Below are 18,643 nucleotides of genomic sequence, written 5' to 3'. Positions count from 1 at the left end.
TGTGGTTAAGTCAGATAGAGGTTTAAGCAGTGAGCGGCGTCCCGCTGAACTGCTTCTTACCCTTCTTGTTGCTTTGCTGTAATGGATGTGGGTCCGGCTCACCTCCGCAGTTAGTCAGTCCTGACTAAGGTGCGGGTGCTCTCCCGCTGGGTCCGGGAGGCTGTAGTATTGTACGCTGTCCCCACCGTTCTGTTCAGTGTCTCTGTAGTGGACGGCTGCAGCCGCAGCGTCCTCTCCTCGCACGTTCTTGCGGTGCGGCTCCACGGACACTGACTTGGTCGTGACTTCCGGGTGTCAGGTCTCGCGAGACCAGCGATGATGCCCGGGGTCACGGACTGCAGTGCCTGTGCGCTCTACTCCTCACAGAGGAGACTTGGCCAGATATTGTTGGCCAGTTGATGTTGTGGTTCTCTGTGTCCTGTGAGAGTGTGGGTGTGCGTGTAACCAACGCGTTTCGGCATTAGAGCAAATGGACACTAGAACACATAGAAGAGACAATCTAAATAGGCATGAGAAAGTGGCTTTACAAGAATTGAAGGACAACAAAGACCTAGTCATAAAACCAGCGGACAAAGGGGGGGGGGGGGCTTGTACTGATTGACAAGGAAGCATACATCAAAGAATCGGAAAGGATCCTTGGCGATCACAACACATACCACAGACTCAAAGCCGACCCAACACAACAATACAAACGAGAATTACAGACACTACTCAATGAAGGACTATCTCTAGGGATAATCAACAAACAAGAATTCGAATACCTCAACACACAACACCCAGTCATTCCGGTCTTCTATTATCTGCCAAAAATACACAAAAATCAATCACAACCACCAGGCAGAATGATTATCTCCGGAATCAACTCACTCACCTCCAATCTATCACAGTACATCGACCAATTCCTACAACCGCTAGTCACTCTACAACCATCACACCTGAAAGATACAACACATACACTACAAACACTTCAAAACATACATTGGACAGACGACATGTGGTTGGTTACATGCGACGTCACTTCACTATACACAATCATTAAACATAAACTGGGACAAACAGCGCAGAACACTTCCTCAGAACAGATCACACAATACCGACAGCACAGAGAGAATTCATAATTCAATCGATCAATTTCATCTTGACACATAATTACACATGGTTTGACCACAACTACTATCTACAACACACAGGGTCCGCCATGGTGACCAGATTCGCGCCGAGCTACGCAAACCTCTTCATGATCAAGTGGGAGGAGGAATGCGTATGGCAGGGACACGAGTTCGGAGCGAATCTGGTCCTCTGGCGAAGATACATTGACGACATCATATTCATCTGGCAGGGTACTGAAGGAGACTTATAAAAATTCATAACACACCTCAACAACAATAACAAAAACCTAATCTTCTCCACCACATACAGTAGAACCAAAATTGAATTTCTAGATTTAGAAATACACATAGAAGGTCAACAAATCAAAACCCGGACATTTTACAAAAAAGTAGATGTAAACAGCTTCATACTCTCAGATAGCGGACACCATGACAACTGGCTCAGAAGCATACCACTCGGACAATTCACCAGGCTAAGACGAAACTGTTCAAACCTACAAACATTCAGGACACAAAGCGAAAAACTAAAACTCCAATTCAAAGAGAAAAAGTACAGGGATACAGTGATAGAAAAGGCATACAAAAAAGCTGAGGACAGAGACAGAAATTAATTAATACAACCCCGACACGTAACAAAAAACACAGAGACCACAGAGAAACATAACGACATTTATTTTATCACACAATTCAGCACATCAGCAAACAAAGTGAAAACATTGATCAACAAACACTGGAACATTCTACTAAAGGATGAAACATTAAGCACCATACTACCCAAACATCCCAAAATCGTCTACAAGAAAGCACCAGACATTAAGCAGGACTTAGTAAAGAATCACATACCACCCAAGGAACTCAAACAAAGCAAAATAAACAACAAGACAGACACACACGGATTCCACCGCTATGGAACGTGCATAGGATGCAGGACATGCAGCACCACAACTAACAAAAACACCAACACGTTCACTTTGACAAGGACAAAACAGACTTTCAACATAAAAACAGAACTGACCTGCAACACAAAGGGGGTCATATACCTTTTGACATGCCCGTGCGGCCTACAGTATGTGGGCCGTACTATCAGACCATTTAAAATAAGACTTGCAGAGCACATAAGAAACATAAAGAAAGGATACGAACAGCACAGTCTCTCATCACACTACAAAACAATACACGGACAAGACCCACGCACCTTGAACTTTACCATCATTACACAAATAAAACCAAACTGGAGAGGGGGGGACCATGGCAAAAGACTGGACCGAGAGGAACTAAAATGGATTTACACCCTGAAAACGCTAGAACCAGCAGGACTGAACATTGATTTCAACATAGCGGCCATAACGTGACACTAAAATATAGTGTTAAACCCTAATCCCAGACGACCGACACATCAGTTGCACGCAAAACAGAATAGGTCCACTGGACAGACTCCATTTCCCGACAACCTTAGGGGTATCAAGACTGCTATCCACAAAAGAAGCCCACACACACACATAGAGAAAAAGCAGAAACATCAAACCAGAGTCCCAATACAAAACACAATCACATCCCACAGATCAGCAACAGACCAGAAACAGTGGTACTTTATCTCTCCCACAGCAGCAAACACACATACCAACAATATACAATATAGAACACCAATCATCTTACGTTAATTATACTATAACCATAAGTTATGCAACCATGACCAAAACAATCACCAACTTTATCTCTCTCCTTTCAAAAATATCCACACAAAAAGGACTAGGGACAGACCAAGCACTACCCCTAAGTAAACTAATCTACATAGAAAACACCAGATCATGCAATCATAACAAAACCAAAGATCACACAGACATCGACACATTGGTCGACACAGATAGAACAGACTGTGTCAACCACCATAGCAATCACCCATGTAGGCTTACAGACTGACATCCCCATGAAGGAACAGCCCAATTAGGATGAGGGGAGGGTGAATAGAATGGCAACCTCCCACAGGGACCCACAGACCAATAGGAACAGTACGACCTCAGCCAATCAATGAACAGCAACAGGAACAGCAAAAGGTACAAATATCCTGATCCATCAAACAGACAGTAACCTTGAAAAAGGCAGCAGATGCCGAAACGCGTTGGTTACACGCACACCCACACTCACAGGACACAGAGAACCACAACATCAACTGGCGAACAATATCTGGCCAAGTCTCCTCCGTGAGGAGTGGAGCGCACAGGCACTGCAGTCCGTGACCCCGGGCATCATCGCTGGTCTCGCGAGATCTGACACCCGGAAGCCACGACCAAGTCAGTGTCCATGGAGCCGCACCGCAAGAACGTGCGAGGAGAGGACGCTGCGGCTGCAGCTGTCCACTACAGAGACACTGAACAGAACGGTGGGGACAGCGTACAATACTACAGCCTCCCGGACCCAGCGGGAGAGCACCCGCAAGTTGAAGGTTGGATGTGCAGCAGGTCCGGGCTCCGACTCTGTTGCACACGGCACTGTGCATCGGATCGGATTGCAAACTCATCCGATTTGGCTCTATCCATCAGCATTGAGTGAAAAAAATGCCAAATTGGACTAGTGTGTGGGGCCCTTAGTTCGAGAGATCAGCACTCACATCCAGTAGATAACTTAGCAGGGGTGCTCCTTAAGGAATCCAGATTCCAAGGTATATATACAGTTCCAGTCCAATTTGGCCAGAAAGGGCACTCACCAACAAATGCAGGTAAAAGTTGCTTTTTAATCCAAGTATGGCATCATTTAGGTCAGGTCAACGTTTCAACCCCGTAGGGCCTTTTTCAAGACAGACAGATATAGTTCAGTGTGTCACCAAGGCAAGCCAGGCATACACTGACGCTGCAGCAGACTCCATATATACCATAGCCAATCAGAAGTGAATCAATGCACTAATCAGAAATAATTAACACCTGACTGAAAGGAGGGCCTCCCTCCAGCAGCAGAGTCAATCACAACACATTCTCATGTTTACTGAGTACACTGGTGTGGGAAAGATCTAAATGCACTACAGGTGCATAGAAGCAAAGATGTTATGTGCTGACACAGATAAAGAAACATATCTTACCATATGGGACATATCGCTATTTGCAGGAGCCAGCGCTTCCAGGTATCCCGAGGCCGCCGCGCCATAGCAGCGGTACCCGGAACCGGACGAATGCGGTTCAACTGCGTTCCAGCAACTACGGATACCCGTAGTGTACACGCTGACATATCCGCGAAACCACAGATACTGAGGCCGCAGGTAGATACAGGCGGCACCAGGAACTGGGTTTGCGTGTCATATGCGTGTCATCCAACGAATTACACTGATATGCTGTTGCATCATGGAATCAAATCCTACCATCAAAGACGGCGGTACCTGTTACTAGTGACAGCTCAAAGATAGTGGGCAGACTAATTAAGCCTACTGACTGATTGATTAATACTGGAGATAGTGCTCCAAGGTCCCCTGTGTCTCAGGATATGTGTTGGGGATCTGCAAGCTGGGGGACATTGGTCCAGACCTTACACTCAGAAAAAATTAAAATAAAATGCAAAACTAGCAATATAGAAAAAATGCCAATATATATGGAATCCTATAGCAGTTTACAATGTTTTATACATATTCTCAGGGGACTGCACCCACCGCAATATTAGACTAATAAGTCAACATTAAAAACAGGAGTTAGTGCAAATAAATAGACTGTGGGGATGTAATACAGCACCACCACATCACTCAGTTACACCAAGCTCACTGCTACCACCGGTCACCACATTGTATCATATTATCATCATTGTAAAAAGATATTTAACGGATTGTTTTCATTTAGACCCTGTGGATCCAGAGTGTTTAATTCATAGATCCAACGGGCCTCTTTTCTCTTGAGGATAAGTTCCCGATTTCCCCCACGGGGGGGTTTTGGTACATGATCAATTAACATACAGCGTAAAGATGAGATCTGATGTTTATGTTGAAGAAAGTGCCGTGCCACAGGCTTGTCCGTACTTCCAGTAGATAGCGCTGTTCTAATTGAGAGTCTATGATTGGCCATTCGTTCTCGAAAATTTCTAGTGGTGAGACCAATATAATACAATCCACACGGACAGGTAAGGAGATAAATTACGTGGTCCATAGTACATGTGAGTTTGAAACGAATTTGAATCTTCTTGCCAGAATGTGGGTGTGGAAATGTTGAACCTGTTAGCATAGATCTACAAGTGATACAGGAGGTGCATTTGAAACATCCCAATTTCTTATCCCTAAGCCAAGTGTCACTACCCAGCGAAGAGCGTATGGTTGGTCGCATCAGTAATTGGCGTATGTTGGGACATCTCTTATAAGCACACATTGGTGGTGCTACACGTTCCATCTTCAAAGTATAATTGAAGAAAGGGTAGGGATTGTCACAGGTGTGGTGCACCAAAAAAGAAATTAATTGATAGACTCTTAAAACATACCTTTTAATAGGTTCATTTAAAACTGCGAAATATACAAACTAACATAAAACATTAAACAGTGATTTTTAAAAAATGCACGTGCGGTATTTGCCCGCAGTACCTCCTATCTGATAGATCACCTCTCCTAATACCGCCTTTCGTTAATAACCCTTAACGTGTCTGGTGGCCGAGATAGCCTATATGGCAGATATCGTTGGGTGTAGGTAAGGGGTCTGTCTTAACAAGTGGCCAGTATTTTTTCATTAGAGATTGTGAGGTGTTAGAGGTATGATCAAACAAACTCACAAAGGTCATTCGTTCTTCCTTCACTGGCTGTTTATTGGTGACACACTCTGCATGACGTTTGTGGGCTTTGGCAACACATCTATCAATGGTGGTTGGTGAGTAGCCCCTCTGTAAAAAGCAGTCTCGCATTTCGTTCAATTGTGTCTCCATCCTTTCCGCTGAGCTATTAATCCTCAACACCCGTAGGAACTGCGACACTGGTAGACTCTCCTTCAGTGCCGCACGGTGTTGGCTATTGGCACGTAATAACGTATTTCTGTCTGTACTTTTTTTGTACAGAGTAGACCCTAATTTGTCACCATCCCTAAAGAGGGTGACATCAAGGAAGTTTAAGGTCTCCTGGTCTATATCAAATGTAAATTTCACAGGTTCGTCTAAAGCATTTAAGCTAGTAACCATGTCAACAAATTCTTCTCTGGTGCCAGACCACAAAATAAAAATATCGTCAATATAACGAAAAAATGTAACCAATTTGTCACCATACAGTGGGTAGATATGTCTGTGTTCGAAGGCTGCCATAAAGATATTGGCGTATGCTGGGGCTATGTTACTGCCCATAGCTGTCCCATTACACTGTCCATAATATTGTGAACCATAGACAAAATAATTTTTCTTTAATATCAAATCAATTAAAGACAGTAGAAAATCAATGGGGGGGATCTATGAGCAGCTGACACTAGACCATCATGTACCTCCCTTATGCCCGTGGAATGGGGAATAATGGTATATAGAGACTGTACATGGTGGCCAGCCATAAATCGGGATGTACAGTATCAATCTCGCGAGTTTTGGACAAAAAGTCACCGGTGTCCTTGACATAACTAGGTATGTCACGTACCAGCGGTTGCAAATATTGATCTACATATACTGCAAGCGGCTGGAACACCGACCCGCGTGCCGAAATAATCGGACGACCAGGGGGGTCTTCCAGCCGCTTGTGTATCTTCGGAAGAGTATACATAATTGGAGTAATGGGGTATTCAACAGTGAGGTACTCCATGGTCTTGGTGTCAATCATACCCATAGTATGTGCATTAGTGAGGAGGGAGTCAATTGATTTTTTAATCATCTGTGTCGGATTTGTATCCAATTTTACATAAGTACTGACGTCAGATAATTGACTAAGGATCTCAGCATCATAGCTCGTCCAATCCATCACTACTATCGCCCCGCCTTTGTCGGCGGGACGGATCACAATGTTTTTGTTATTTTTAAGTGATACCAATGCAGTCCTTTGATCATTGGACAAGTTATGAAACTGTGGCTTTTCAGTTGTCAATCTGGTCATATCGGTGTTGAGCATGCGAGAGAAGGTCTTAATACTATTGTTGCGTGATACAGGGTCAAAGATGCTTTTTTTTGGTACATTTATTTTGTTCCCCCTGCAGTGTTTTGTCATGCTCGAGAAAATGCTCCCTGAGTCTAAGCTTTCTGCAAAATGTATAGTTATTCACTGTCCAATCGAATTTATCATGTTTGCATGTTGGAACGAAAGAAAGGCCCAGGGATAGTAAAGATGTCTCAGCATCAGTGAGGGGGTGGGATGACAGGTTAAAGATCATATCTGGTATTTCCGTGGCCTGCCCACTTTTTTTCCACCCACCCCTCCTCTGATGGGTCCTGAACCGCGACCTCTTTGGGATGGGGGGAGACCCTGTTCTAAAAAACGCCCTCTATCTGATCTAGAGTCTGATTGTTCACCCTCGGAGGAGGAGGCAAATGAGGATCTATCAGTCTGATAATGATCCCTATTGTATCTACCTCTAGGTACACGTCTACCACGCCCCCTGGTGGAGTCTCCTACCAACCAACGGTACACTTGGTGGTTTTTGTAATCACTATTTACTTGTTCTAGTTTCTTACGTTTGAACAGGACTAGCTCTTGATGGTACGAATCTATTTGGCCCTTTAGTTTATCAAGCCAAGCTTCCGATTTATCGGAAGTAAGTTTTTTAAGTTGGGTTGATTTAAAGTCATCAATTTCTGATTTGACCTTTTTATATTCACTAGCAACCTCCTCTATGACCAGCAATATTAGATTGGCAGAGCACTTATTAAGGACGCCGCACCACTTTGCACAAAACGTGGCATCATCGCTGGTCTCGCGAGATCTGACACCCGGAAGTCACGACCAAGTCAGTGTCCGTGGAGCCGCACCGCAAGAACGTGCGAGGAGAGGACACTGCGGCTGCAGCCGTCTACTGCAGAGACACTGAACAGAACGGTGGGGACAGCGTACAATACTACAGCCTCCCGGACCCAGCGGGAGAGCACCCGCAAGTTGAAGGTTGGATGTGCAGCAGGTCCGGGCTCCGACTCTGTTGCGCACGGCACTGTGCATCAGATCGGATTGCAAACTCATCCGATTTGGCTCTATCCATCAGGATTGAGTGAAAAAAAGGCCAAATTGGACTAGTGTGTGGGGCCCTTAGAAGCCCAGTTGTGCTGGCCAAGGCTACTGGGCACAACTGCACTGATAAGTAAGTTGTTGTGGACTATGAATGCATACACTTTACCAACAATAGAGCTGGAGTTTGACTAAGGCAAGAAGGGTAGGACACGAGACTCTTATAGTCATTCCTAATGTAAGGTAATGTTGTAATATACAGACTATATATATATATATATATATATAAATATAAATATATATATATATATATATATATATATATATATATATATATATATATATATATATATATATATGGAAGAAGCACAATGCTGTAGTGGGCTTCTGTGAATGGTGGCTGGACATTGTGGCAAGTTAAAAACTCCAGATGTTTGACAGTTACATGGTTCGAGAAATGTTTATATTATTGTATGATGACAGGACCGGACTGCGGAGCAGCACTGGTTACAGGCAGACAGACAGGACCAGAATGCGGAGCAACACCGGTTACAGATGGACAAATCGACAACAGGATCCTATAGTGGAATAGCAACGCAGGCAGTAAAGGACTAACAAGTATACACTGGGATATCCACAAAGTCAAAAATGGAGGCTCGGTAAGAGCATATACAGATAGTACATAAATACATATACAGGTATAAGATGAATAACACATATGCATATCCGCGATTAAATAAGTATAAACAATATAAATGTGCAAAAATAGTGCAATAATATAAGCAAAATGGCTAGTAATGTTTACAGCTCTTCTTGAGCTTGTTTGAGGTTTGTTTTATTCATTTTGAGGGTTCATCTTATATATAATAATTTATACACTACAATTGCTTTTATTTTCACCACAAAAGTGATAGGATTATTTATAAAGCTACTTTAAGTGCAATTACACTCTTTTTAATATTCTTAACACATAGGATATAACAGTACACCATTATATACAAAAGGACATACACAGAAACTTAATAAGAGCAGGTACAGGCTGGAATGTACAGGAGAGTGCAAGAGTATACAGGAGAGTGAGAGCTTATACTGAAGTATATAGGAGTATGCAGGAGTATACAGCTGCAACAGTATAAAAGATTAGTCAGGAGTACTCAAGGTACAACAGAGTTCTCAGGGTAACACAGGTTCCATGAGTACAAGGGGTAACAGGACTGTACAGGTATTCAGAGTTTGTCCAGAGTATAACCAGCATTAGGACAAGGGCAGGCTGGGAAATAAAGGGATAACTCCCAATCAGGACAGTCAGGGAAGACAAGCTTCCTGATGAGCAGACTCAATCTCCTGGACAGCCAGACACACAGAGGCAAAGTGCTAATTATGAAGCAGCTGAGGCTGAACACATGAATAAAGCAGGAGTCTGGCTGCTGGAGGGCAGTTACACAGACCAGCCACAGGCAGCTGGTAACAGAGAGTAATGGAAATGGGGGGTGTCCCAAAACCCCACCCCCTTCTACCAGGATTATCATGGGTAAAACTTGTACATACTATACACATAGGGAAAAAAAAGTAATAGTGACACAACTATTACTAATACAGTACAAAATAGCATGAAGTGAGTGTACAAGTATGGACAATGCATTAGAACAACCTAACAGATTTAAGAAATTAAATATAAGTTCCCCACCAGCTCCATTTACTTTCTTATTCAGTGAAATCAAGAATCAGCAGGTGGTATTTGAAGCTTATCTCTACTAATTCTTTTTCCCCCCTCAAAACTAACCAATAAACCCCTACACCACGTTTATAACATAAGCAGTACAGAAAAAGTATTGATTCACAAAAGAAGCTTTTTAAATAGCATTAATTCTTACCAACTCCAGCATTTATTGATTCTGCATCTATTTCCTTAGCCTTTTTCTTTGCCACTTTAGCTAGTGCCAATTCACCCTTATCTAGTGCAAGGTAATGGATGTCCTTTGGAAATAAAGAAAAATAAAAGATTAATCTAAAATGAATCTTGGACACACAACAAAGAAGAATTTCAAAGAAAGAAAAATCTTTTATTGCCCAGATCACAGAACATAGACAGGACTGATGAACCCTCTGTTACGTTTTAATTTTCTCAATTTTCATTCTTTCTCGATGCAAATGTATCATCTTACGCACACCTTATCTCAAGCCAGGCAATCAAACACATTTCAGGAAGCAAAAGGCATATATTTTACTGGCCAGCTTATGCTGCAGTTTCTGACCAACCTATGCCTTTGGAAAGTCATCTGATGGAAACGGTAGTTTCCACAAAGACACCTTTGAATATATACACTGTAAGCTAATGAGACCACACTTTTCAGTGACTTCTAATTGTGTGCTATTATTCACATGGAATCACTGCAGAACAGGGACTATTTGATACCATAAGTCTAATTGCAAAATATATTTTTATTATTATTAATAATAATAACAATTATTATTAGTTATATACAATGGAAGAAAAGTCAAGATGTTTTTTTGACATTTGATAAGGTGGGCTGCCTTTTGAAATAAAAAGACAATTGAATATTTATACACCTGGCTGATGGATCAATCTACCAACCAATTTGACAATTGGAAAGATGTATGTATGCACCAATGATCTTGTGCATACACACTTATCAATCTGCCACCTGATATGCCTGGCAGGGAAGTCATTTGAATATACACTCCCATTTTGTGACTTCATATTCAATGGCTTCTTCCACGAACCTATGGAGTGCCTACCACACACACAGCCAGATGAACCGATAAGTCTGCATGATATATCAGCATTGATGTTCACAGACACCTTGGGTGAACAGTCTGCTAGCCATATATACATTGAGCAATTGAACATTATATCAACCAGCTTAAGTTTGCTGGAGGTCTACCTGGATAAAACATTAATGTAACACTCTCAATACTCTACAGATATATAATGGGTTAGTAGACAGTCTATATAAAACAAGCTCTAGAACAGGCATTCCCAACCACGGTCCTCAAGGCACACCAACAGTGCAGGTTTTAGTGATATCCAGGCTTCAGCACAGATGGTTTAATCAGAATCCCTCAGATACTAATTAAGTCACCTGTGCTCAGGCCTGGATATCTACAAAACCTGCACTGTTGGTGTGCCTTGAGGACCGTGGTTGGGAATGCCTGCTCTAGAATAACCAACAGAATAAACTGGCCTGCTACATGATAAAAAGAATAACTGCAACAATATTTCTAAAGCTGGCAATACACTTGTCCGTTTTGGTCACTCTTTACCCGATTCGGATCGGGTGAAAAGTGGCAAAATCGCAGGTGATCTATTGCTATTCGCAGCCCTGCTTGCTCATTCGACCGTTGACTCGGACAGCCCCACGGCAGCAGGGAATGGGATTGCATGCGATATATCACATTCAGAAGGACCACATGCAATAATTATAGGGGGATCGGCTGTAGTGTATGGTGGGCTTAAGTATAGGGGGAAAAAAAATTTCTGTACATTTCCCGTAAAAAATAAAAAAAAACTGGACACAAAATAAAACTGAAATTGTGACACTAAAATACAATATGAACAGAAACCAAAACAAACACAATAAAAAAAAAACATTCTTAAATTTGACAAAGCCTAGGCAAAATTACAAGAAAAATAAAGTTACGCTCTTACCAGTTTAGAAAATGAATGCAGTGTTTTTTTTACTGTGTGTAATGATTAAATGAAAGCACTTTTGTAATTAATGCTATAATTATGAAAGGACATATCAAATGAGTTCACAGTGTGCTTCTTTCATTTAATTAGGGAGTAATTTTCAAATCCAGTAAAGCAAAGGCTCACTAGCCCAACTTAACTAATAATTTAAACAGTGAGATCAAACCAGCAGGTCAAGTGACTTTATAGGATAAACATTATTAGCATTTACGGTTAAAAAACTCCATTAAAGAGTCAATAATGTTCTTTATGCAAAAGAGGAAAGCAAACACATTCATGAATAGGTTTTGTAAAGGTTTTCTAACTATTGTTATGTAGACGCCTGTACAATTGGCTGCATAGCAGTAACGTGCTGGGCAAGAAGGAGAAGCAATATTGGCTTTGTCCATCTGACCTTGCTGGGACATTGTGGAGTAGGGGATTTTGAAACAAGAGCACCATGTGGAGCTATCTGAAGACCAATAAAGACATGATTAATTTGACTTTTGTAGCTAATTGAATGGGAGGGACAAAAGGTGGATAAAATGTCAGAGGCCTTGTTACATTACTGTTCTTTTAAAATCAGCAGAAGCATCTATAATGTGTCAATTTAATGGTGACCAAGAAGAACTAGGTGCACTGAAAATTCCAGAGCTAAAGACAACATTCTAGTGTAAAAGTTTGGGGAGCATACAGCCCATCACTTTGGATGCAGTGAGCTGAACCAATACAAATGCAATAAATTCACTCTAAATAGCTAGTAATGTTGCTGATGTTCAAAATCGTACATGATACATTTTAAGATTGTTCTAGCAAAAACCACCACATTTCCTATAACACAAAGCTATTAATACCAAAAAGAATAATATAAAAATTATCTCTTATATCAGTGGTTCCCAAACTGTGTGCCGTGGCTCCCTGGGGTGCCTCTGGATACTTTCAGGGGTGCCGCGGGTTGGTGGTCCAGGACCAATTCAAAGTATTTATGATCAATTATTTATGGACAAAACCAGTGCTGGTGGCTGCCAATCATAAAATATATGTACAATCAGAAGCAAATCCTGTCCTTTAAACCATAACTGAACCTAAGAAGCACATATAAACACAATCTACTTAATTTAATATATATTTTTTAGCGCCATGGGGTGCCGTGGTAAAATTCTGATACTCTAGGGTGCCGTGATTCGAAAAAGATTGGGAACCCCTGTCTTATGGCCCCCATACACTATGAGATTTATCTGATCTGTAAAATTGCATCTGATTTCCCTTGAACTACCCTAGCAGCTTCCCAGGAGGCCTACATACAATTTGAGACTTGATGTGCCATTTTTTACATCCAATTTGTGTCAGACAAATCACATGTGATTTATCACATGTGATTAATCACGTGATTTATCTGACGCAAATTGGATGTGCCATGAGATTTATCTGATGGGATGGCCCTAGGGAGTGGCCTGAGCAGTGCTATACCTTGCAGGTATTATGCTGCCTATACATATGTGAGATATTGCATGCAATCATTTGATTTCGGCCACATCTGGCTGATAAATCGAATGATTGCATGCATTTTGAAGGGGACATTCGACGCGATGCGCAGGCATGCCGTTGAATGTCGCATCGATAATATTAAATATCAAATTGCATAAGCAATCGCCTGTGGTTTTTAACCACAGGCGATTGCTCAAATGCAATCAGCGTGGGGACTGGAGCTGGTGGTGGCGGCGGACAGGAGAGCTGGTGGGGACCGGCGGTGGCGGAGGACAGGAGCGCTTGCGGGGAGCTCTTCACACCGTTGTAAGGGGCTTCGCCCCCTTAACCTGATACAGCCTTTATTGTTTGAAATATGGTTTGGCCGGGTGGGGAAATAGTGCGGGTGCTGGAGTGGTGGGTGTGATGTTTGAACAGGTGGTTGTGGGGTTGCTGCGTGATAAGGGGTATAGGTGCAGGAATATGGGTATAAGCGTGGTATATATATGGTAGGTATAAGGGGTATATAGGCAGCTATTCGGATATAAGCGGGTTATAGCAACACACTAACCCTGACACACGGACAGATGTGGACACAGTGATGTCTACACACAGACAGATGCTGAAACATGGACACTAACACAGTAACCCTGAAATGTGGACACACTGATGCCGACATACAGATGCTAACACATGGACACAATTATGCTGACACATGGACAGAAGCCGACACGCTGAACCAACACACAGGAGTGCACACAGCCACAGGACACTGACACAGTAACCCCAAACACGCTGACACATTGATTCTGACACAGACGGATACTAACAATACTAACATACCGACACACCAATGATGACACATAGACAGATGCAGACATCCTGATGCCGACACACAGACATATGCAGATACATGGACACTGACACAGTAACCCTGACACATGATGACACATGGATGCCGACATGCATACATATGGTAACACACTAACACAATGATGCCGACACACAGACATCTGTATTAGACATATATACATCAGTCACCCCATATAATATACTCAGTGATATCCCCAATATATCACTGATCTGCTCAATTTGATTTTTAAGTAGTACATAAGATATTACATTACACATCATATTCATATTATTTCATGTACACTGGCAGAAAGTGGGATATCTACTGTATGTATTGTACATATAATACATATTGTACATATATGTATTGTACATATAATATGGAGACAATCTATTTCCTACCACACACATGGTTTATATGGAGATTTAATTTAAACTTTTTCACCTCACTCCTGGGTTTCCTTCAGCAGCTGGGGAGAGGGGGGGGGGACGGGGACAGACATTCATTAGCTGGGGTCTGGGGGGCGTGCACTGCTGTCTTTCAGAAGCTAAGGAGAGAGGGGGGGGCGGGCTCTGCAGCGGTGCAGACATTCATTAGCTGGGGGGGGGGGGTCGTTCTGGGCTCTACAGTGCCGTGCACTGCTGTCATTCAGCAGCTGGGGAGGAGGGGGGTCCGGGCTGTAAAGCCCGTGCAGACATTCAGCAGCAGGGGAGAGGGAGGGTCGCTGTACAACCCGTGCTGTGACTGTCATCCAGATTGAAGCAGGGAGGGAAGAGTCTTGTCACTGCCGCCCTCTGCCCTCCCATCGCGTCTGCCCCTTCCTGTGACGCCGGCTGCTGTAACTACACTGGGGTTGGACTGGAGGAGGTCCACAGCGCCGGAGAGGAGGTACCCGGAGTTCTATAGATATATCGGATCTGAAACATCGTGGGTGCTAAAAAGCGCCCATGATGGCTCAGATTCCGATATATCTTATGTTCTGCAGGTCCGACCACCTGATCCAATCTGATGATCACGGGAACGCGCATCAGATTGGATCAGATGTCACAAACATGCGATTTTGTGCCGATTTCATCCGATTTATCGGCCCAAAGTGCCGAAATCGGGTGAAATCGGCCCAAAATCGCATAGTGTATGGGGGCCTTTATATATTTAGCCAGATCTGTCACTCAACCCCTGTGGAGAACGTTCCTGTGTAGAACAGTTTCACTTTCATGTGTCTGACGTTCCACCCCCTTGACATCACCTCCCCCCGCCCAGCCAGGGCTACAGTACACGCCCACCATCCACCATTACTCCACAGCCACCATCCACCATTACTCCTGCACATCCCTACCCTCTGCCAGGACCCCCGCGACCCCCCTCCCGCGATTCGCGGGACCCCCCGCGACCCCCCCTCCCCCGATTTGCGGGACCCCCCCGCGACCCCCCCTCCCGCGATTCGCGGGACCCCCCGCGACCCCCCCTCCCGCGATTCGCGGGACCCCCGCCCGCCCCCCCCCGCGAATTGCGGGACCCCCGCGAATCGCAGGACCCCCGCGACCCCCCTCCCGCGATTCGCGGGACCCCCGCGACCCCCCCTCCCGCGATTTGCGGAACCCCCGTGACCCCCCCTCCCACCATTCGCAGGACCCCGCACCCCCCCTCCCGCGATTCGCGGGACCCCCGCATTCCACCCTCCCGCGAGTCTCGGGACCCCCGCGACCCCCCCTCCCGTGATTCGCGGGACCCCCGTTAACCCCCCCTCCCGCGATTCGCGGGACCCCCGCGACCCCCCTCCCGCGATTCGCGGGACCCCCGCGACCACCCCGGTATCCGGACTATTGTTAGACAGCACTTACATCGACAGCCATTACATCGACACCATTAGTTCGACAGCTCAATAGGTCGACATGGTTTTAGGTCGACATACTATTAGGTCGACATGTCATTATGTCGACAGCTCATTAGGTCGACATGTTTTTAGGTCGACACTGCCATTAGGTCGACAGTGTCTACGTCGACAGTCAAAAGGTCGACATGGGTTTTTTCACTGTTTATTGAGCCGACATGTGCCGACAGGCGGTATTTCATGCCCTACTATCCACTAGGGCGTGGTGGGAGAATAAAATAGTGTGCCGAGCGCAGCGAGGCACCGTGCCCGTAGCATAGCGAGCAGCTGCGGTACACTTCAAACTGTGTCCATGTCGACTGTGTCGACATTTCGGCCAAAAAACAGTGAAAAATCCCATGTCGACCTTTTGACTGTCGACATAGACTCTGTCGACCTAATGGCAGTGTCGACCTAAAAACATGTCGACCTAATGAGCTGTCGACCTAATGAGCTGTCGACCTAATGAGCTGTCGACATAATGACATGTCGACCTAATGGTATGTCGACCTAAAACCATGTCGACCTATTGAGCTGTCAAACTAATGGTGTCGATGTAATGGCTGTCGATGTAAGTGCTGTCTAATATCCGTCCCAGACCCGACCACCCCCTCCCGCGATTCGCTGGACCTCCGCGACCACCCCCTCCAGCGAATCGCGAGACCCCAGCGACCCCTCCCTCCCACGAGCCCCCTCCCGTGATTCGCAGGACCCCTGCATCCTCCCCTCCTGCGATTCGCAGGACCCCTGCGACCCCCCCCTCCCGGCATTAAAAGGGCCCCCCACGACCCCCCCTCCCGCGATTCACGGCACCCCCCCTACTGTGATTTGCGACCCCCCTCCCGCAATTCGCGCCGCCCCCTCCCGCGATTCACGGAACCCCCCGTAGCGCCCCCCTCCCGCGATTTGCGGGCCCCCTCGGCACTTCTCGCGATTTGCGACCGCCCCCTAATTCACACATTCGGGGACCCCACCTCCCGCGATTCATGCCCCCCTCACGCAATTCACGGCACCCCCCACACCCCCCCTTCCTGCGATTCGCAACCCCCCACGACCCCCCCTCCCGCGATTCACGAAACCCCCCGTAGCGCCCCCCTCCCGCCATTTGCGGGCCCCCTCGGCACCTCTCGCGATTTGCGACCGCCCCGTAATTCACACATTCGGGGACCCCCCCTCCCGCGATTCATGCCCCCCTCACGCAATTCACGGCACCCCCCATACCCCCCTTCCTGCGATTCGGAACCCCCCCACGACCCCCCTCCCGCGATTCACGGACCCCCGCACCACCCCCCTGCGCCCACCCTCCCTTGATTCACGCCCCCCTCATGCAATTCACGGCAACACCCCCCCTCCTGCGATTTGCAGCCCCCCCACGACCCCCCCCCTCCTGCGATTCATGACCCCTCCCGTGATTCACGGACCCCCGCACCACCCCCCTTTGACTCACGGCACCCCACGCGCCCCTCCCGCAATTCACGGACCTCCGCAACCCCCCCTCCCGCAATTCACTAACCCCGACAACCCCCCTCCCGCAATTTGCGGACCCCCCTTCCCACGATTCAAGCCCCCCCGCGCCCCCGCCCACGATTTGCGGACCCCCCCCCTCCCGCTAACCGCGGATCCACACACACCACCCCCCCTCCCACAATTTGCAGACCCCCTTCCGGCAATTCCACCCCCCAGCGGACCACCGTGGCCCCCGCTCCCGCATTTCACGTACCCCCGTGACAATGGGGGATCCTGTACCACCACAAGCAGGTACCGCCCCTAGGTGGGAAATCCGGCCCTGGCTGCCGCACTGCAGGTTTCCCCACTGCCCTCTGCACCAGCGCCACAACTTTTATCAATGTCTTGCCCACATACCACTATTATACAGCCTCCTGCTCTCATGCACGCTCACTCCCTCCCAGTGGGAGGAGACGCTCACCCACTGCCGGGAGCTGCATACTGTCCCCCACCCTCCTCCAGTTCTAGGGATGCCCATCGACCATCAATGATTTTCAAATAATCGATGGTTTATGGCCGATGTTGAATACTTTTGCCATCAATGTGGGAGGACACTGCCCTGCCTCCTGTTCTCCTGCCCCGTAACTTCCGCCAGTGGAGACCCGCTCACCCTGTGTTGCCCACATTCCCCTATCATGCTTTACCGCCCAGCCTCCTGCTCTCATGCACCCTAACTCCCACCCAGTCGGAGGAGACACTGACTCCTGTATTTCTGTGCTGCCACGCTGGACCCTCACCCACTGGCAGAAGCTGCACAGTGTCCACCACCCTCTTTAGTCCCCCGTATGCCCACACACCCCTATCACTACCCAGCTTCCTGCTCTCCTGAACCGTAACTTCCACCACTGGGTAATCGCTGACGCTGTGTTGCCCACATACCCCTATCATGCCTCATATCCCAGCCTCCTGCTCTCATGCACCCTAACTCCCACCCAGTAGGAGGAGACACTGACTCAGGGCCACCGTCCGGTACTCCTGTGCTGCCACGCTGGACCCTCACCCACTGCCAGAAGCTGCAATACAGGGCATCTTTCATACAATTCTAACCATATTTCTCACAATACAAATG

The 18,643-nt window shown here is 46.2% G+C and overlaps 1 protein-coding gene across 3 annotated transcripts in view; it reads right to left on the bottom strand.

The window, feature by feature from the left end:
* The window catches only part of WDPCP (WD repeat containing planar cell polarity effector), a 315,876-nt gene that overhangs the window by 141,260 nt on the left and 155,973 nt on the right, over positions 1-18,643 (bottom strand). For all 3 annotated transcript variants that reach the window (XM_083175790.1, XM_083175792.1, XM_083175791.1), the window contains exon 14: positions 10,062-10,164. In XM_083175790.1, coding sequence (XP_083031916.1) covers positions 10,062-10,164 — 103 coding nt within the window. The remainder of the gene's footprint in view (positions 1-10,061; positions 10,165-18,643) is intronic.

Source organism: Crinia signifera, chromosome 3, assembly GCF_055691185.1.
Source record: "Crinia signifera chromosome 3, ASM5569118v1, whole genome shotgun sequence".
NCBI lineage: Eukaryota > Metazoa > Chordata > Amphibia > Anura > Myobatrachidae > Crinia > Crinia signifera.
This window is presented reverse-complemented; position numbering and strand designations above follow the sequence as displayed.